The sequence below is a fragment of the Coenobita brevimanus genome, chromosome 26, assembly GCF_032717465.1.
Source record: "Coenobita brevimanus isolate Jiangsu-jjx chromosome 26, ASM3271746v2, whole genome shotgun sequence".
Taxonomy (NCBI): Eukaryota; Metazoa; Arthropoda; class Malacostraca; order Decapoda; family Coenobitidae; genus Coenobita; species Coenobita brevimanus.
This window is the reverse complement of record NC_136979.1, coordinates 15,115,378-15,119,502: the sequence shown is the minus strand read 5'-3', so window position 1 is coordinate 15,119,502 and position 4,125 is coordinate 15,115,378. Positions and strand designations below refer to the sequence as shown.

At 39.3% G+C, this 4,125-nt stretch overlaps 1 protein-coding gene across 1 annotated transcript in view; it reads left to right on the top strand.

The window, feature by feature from the left end:
* Positions 1 to 3,300, top strand: part of LOC145394113 ((3R)-3-hydroxyacyl-CoA dehydrogenase-like) — a gene marked incomplete at its 3' end in the record, with an annotated part of 7,830 nt that extends 4,530 nt beyond the window's left edge. Inside the window, exons 2-4 of the mRNA XM_080268093.1 lie at positions 1,976 to 2,169; positions 2,286 to 2,470; positions 3,228 to 3,300. Of these exons, the coding sequence (XP_080124219.1) occupies positions 1,976 to 2,169; positions 2,286 to 2,470; positions 3,228 to 3,300 (452 nt within the window). The remainder of the gene's footprint in view (positions 1 to 1,975; positions 2,170 to 2,285; positions 2,471 to 3,227) is intronic.
* Positions 3,301 to 4,125: the final 825 nt, after the last annotated feature.

The window sequence follows — 4,125 nt, the reverse complement described above, 5'->3', positions numbered from 1 at the left end:
AGGGAACTGACAAGAGATCGAGCTGGCTGAATGAGTGTTGTGAGAAGAAGTGCATGATCTGGGATTTGGCACCATTTTTTAACGTGGCAGCGTCCGGATTGACTCTATCGGATACTTTATGTGAAGCTACAGAACTTGGTGAATTTTTTTTGGCGGATCCGAAAGATCCAGGATTCTGGGGGCTTGAATAATGAGTGAGTGGAAGCGTGGCCCATTGGATTGGGCAAATTTGGGCTGTCCGGACATTGCTACTCTCCACCCTGCCCTAGGGTGGGAAAGGAGGTCCAGATACTGATATATATATATATATATATATATATATATATATATATATATATATATATATATATATATATATATATATATATATATATATCCATCATCCAATCCTACATTGCCCCACGAGGAGCGTAGGAGCCCTGGGCTAGGCAGATGGTCTCGACATTTAAGATGAGAGTGACCAGCCTCACTCATCCCTGAGTGGCATTTCATGAGCAATCAACCCCAACCATCCCTTGGATATAAACCTTCACCGGCTCAATCCGACTGGAGCGCAATAATTACCCACTAAACCACCAGGTGTCAAAATTTAGTTATATGGTTACCATCCAGCGTAGTATATGGTTTCCTAGTGTACAGGAAACCATTTGGCTTGTCACTCAGTGTAGAGTCACCCACAGGCAGAAGGAAAAGGAGAGAATGAAGGAAAGACCGATGAGATAGTGTAAAGTCACTCGAAGGCAGAAGGACAAGGAAAGAATGAAGGAAAGAAAGACAGAATAGGACGGAAAGAAAGAAGGATGGAAGAGAGGAAAGGGTAGACACCACAGTGCAGCACTACATCGAGTAAGTGGATGGTGAGCGGCCCCACCTACCACTATATATATATATATATATATATATATATATATATATATATATAAAACTATATAATTATAACTATATATATTTATATATGTAAGATACATTTCCGGCAGCATGCCAGCTTGCTTTATAGTTGAACTGAAGGCTGTGGATGGGAAGACCAAATACTATATGGACAAACACATAGTTAAACTGAAATGCCTTTGTTTCATATATATATACTATATATATATATATATATATATATATATATATATATAGTTATTTATATTTATATATAGTTATTTATATTTATATATGTAAGAACATTTCCGGCAGCATGCCAGCTTGCTTTATAGTTGAACTGAAGGCTGTGGATGGGAAGACCAAATACTAATGGACAAACACAAGTTAAACTGAAATGCCTTTGTTTCATTCTCTTTCTATAAATTATATATTGCACGTGTTGCTTGATGCAGTGAAGTGGCTGACTGTTTTCTATGCTGACCCGACGATTTTTTTTTTAAATCCGTAAATGTACAGTATTTAAGACCTAGTAACGCTGTTTCCAAGTGGGCTCAGGAGTCCTCAGAATAAATGGATAATTCTCTCTCTCTCTCTCTCTCTCTCATTCGCCCCAGGCTATGGCACAGGCTGCTTTCTTTGTAGCTATGTCAGAAAATAAAAATAGCATCTCGCAATAGGTGGAACACGCTCATTTTGCTTTCTTTGGTGTCGGCGTGTCCACACCACTTGTTTGGGACGATGGTACAGTTACTTAATGCCCGAAGAAGAAGGTTGTCATTTTTCCTTACGCATTCGACGGTAAGCAGTCTACTGATATTCTTATCGTGCCCCATTCTTGCAGTCCTGAGGTAAAACCTTCTAAATTTGCATTTACGTCTGTTCAGGTGATATCAGTTTCACTATTAAAATGGAACCAAAGGTCAACATTAAGTTCCTCACAGCACAGACATATTTTTGTAGAGTAACGCTTCACGAGACCTTTCCATTAACTACTATTTACACCTGAGTATTTTCTGGTGGACGGGATTTTGGTGTTTTTATTTACAAAACATCTTATAATATATCCTATTAAAGAACATGTGCATTATTCCCCCGCCTCCGGCAGGTGGTCAGAGGCACGTGGCTGTGGCCATGGACGTGAGAGACAGGAGCAGTGTGGAGGACGCCATGAAGTCAGCCCAGGACCAGTGTGGCGCCCCGCCCTCGCTGCTAGTCAACTGTGCCGGCGTGGCCATCACAGCTCCCATCTTAGAGACTGATGATGACACCTGGCGGAAAAATATTGATGTCAACCTGACGGTCAGTTCCAAATTGTGTACATGACATAAAAAGTAACAGAATATGGTCAGACTGTAATGAGAATAATGGTGGTACAGTCAGCAACCAGTCTAATATAATTATCTTGAACTCCACAGGGAACTTTCTTGGTAACCCAGGCTTTCGCAACATCTCTGTTGGAACATGGAAAAGATTCCAAGGGTGCAATAGTGAATATTTCAAGTCTTGCGGGGAAAACTGGCCACATCGAATTGAGTGGCTATACAGCAAGCAAAGGAGGAATTATTTCACTCACCAAGACGTGTGCTGCTGAATTAGCGAGGTAACTAAATCATATAGGCATGCAGGTAATGGACTGATCATGGCTTCCATGTACAGTATTTGCTTTAACCCTAGATAGGTAATGTGGGGTCTCAGAGATCCCAGTCCCCGAAATTTAATTTTAAAAAATATGAGCATAAGGTCTACAGATCTGTCCGTCTCATTACCTTCCTGCCTAGTGATGCTCTTCATGGGGATGATGGGGTCATAGCTGTACCTGGCTCTGATTTTGCTCTATAGAGCCATTGGGGTATGTTAGACCCCAGATTACCTATAATGTAACCTCAGTTGAGCCCTCTTGTGATTTTTTTATTTCAATTTGCTGTCTTTCTCCTTTTGTATACAGAAGGTCCCAACATCGGTCTACTGCAGACCACCCAAGGAATCATGATATTACTTTTCAATTTTGCAAGATTTAATTTTAAAATTTTTATACCTAAAATTTAACCATTTTTGTATAAACTTTAAAAAATATATATATTTTTTCGATTAAACTTTATTTTTTCTGGCCCTATTTACAGATAAGGGGTTGAATTATTTGTGTATTGAAGCATTTTGAAATATCTCAAACGGAAGTTTTTTTTTTTTTTTCCGTGGGGTCTGTCAGACCCCACGTTACCTAATATAGTAACAATATCAAGATTACCTTACAAGGGTTAATGCTGGTAATTATTTTTCTCATATATAAAGATTTTTTTTTTTTTAATATGATTCATCCATACTAAAGTGTAAGTTACTAAAATTCCTTACCATTTCAGCAAAGCCATTCGTGTAAACTGTGTGCTTCCTGGACTGATTGACACACCAATATTAGCAGGGGCAACTGAGGAGGTATTTGAGTACTACGACCGGCTCACACCACTGGGTAGACGTGGCCGCCCTGAAGGTTAGTGGAGGCAGTGAGTTGGTTGGTAGGGCGATGTCGTGAGATGATTGGTGGCTGGCTCTGTGAGGTGATAATAATTAGCCTGGTGTAGATGTCTGACACCAGGAGGAAGAGTGGTTGGCAGACCGAGGTGTTATTTTTGCCCCAGCCTTCTCCAGGCTATATGTACAGATTTTTTTTTTTTTTCTCCATAGTTTGCTATTACACAGACTAAATAAATTCACATTATGCATATGCACACAGAAATAGTTGGCGAGCAGAAGTGCATTTTCAAATATTTTATGACCAAAAATAAATGATATAAAACGAATATAGTCAAATGACTTAGAAATTCAAATGCAACTGTTTCTATTCCTTTACTTTTGATATGGAAATTAAATCAGATATAATAAAGGCAGGAGATCCATGTAAAGAATTCACGTGAAAGCAACAGTATTACTAAATTTACGCTAAAATTTAATATAAACGGGATGTGGTACATCTTTTTTTTTTTTTCTGCCAAGCGGAAGGAGGCTGTTGGCACCAAGTCATCCAATAATTGTTTCCTAACGTGACCAACATTTTCACTGCAACCCTTTTGCATTTGATATTAGTAAAAGTAGTGACTGCCCTGCATGGTAACACTGTCAAAAACACAGTACTTATAAACAAGAAACTATCTCTCAATCTATCTATTGCTACACCCTTTAATCCCGGAAGGGATGGCCACAAACAAATTGCCTCCATGTCACCCTGTTCCCCGCCATTTCACTGCCCTGCTCCCAGCTCGC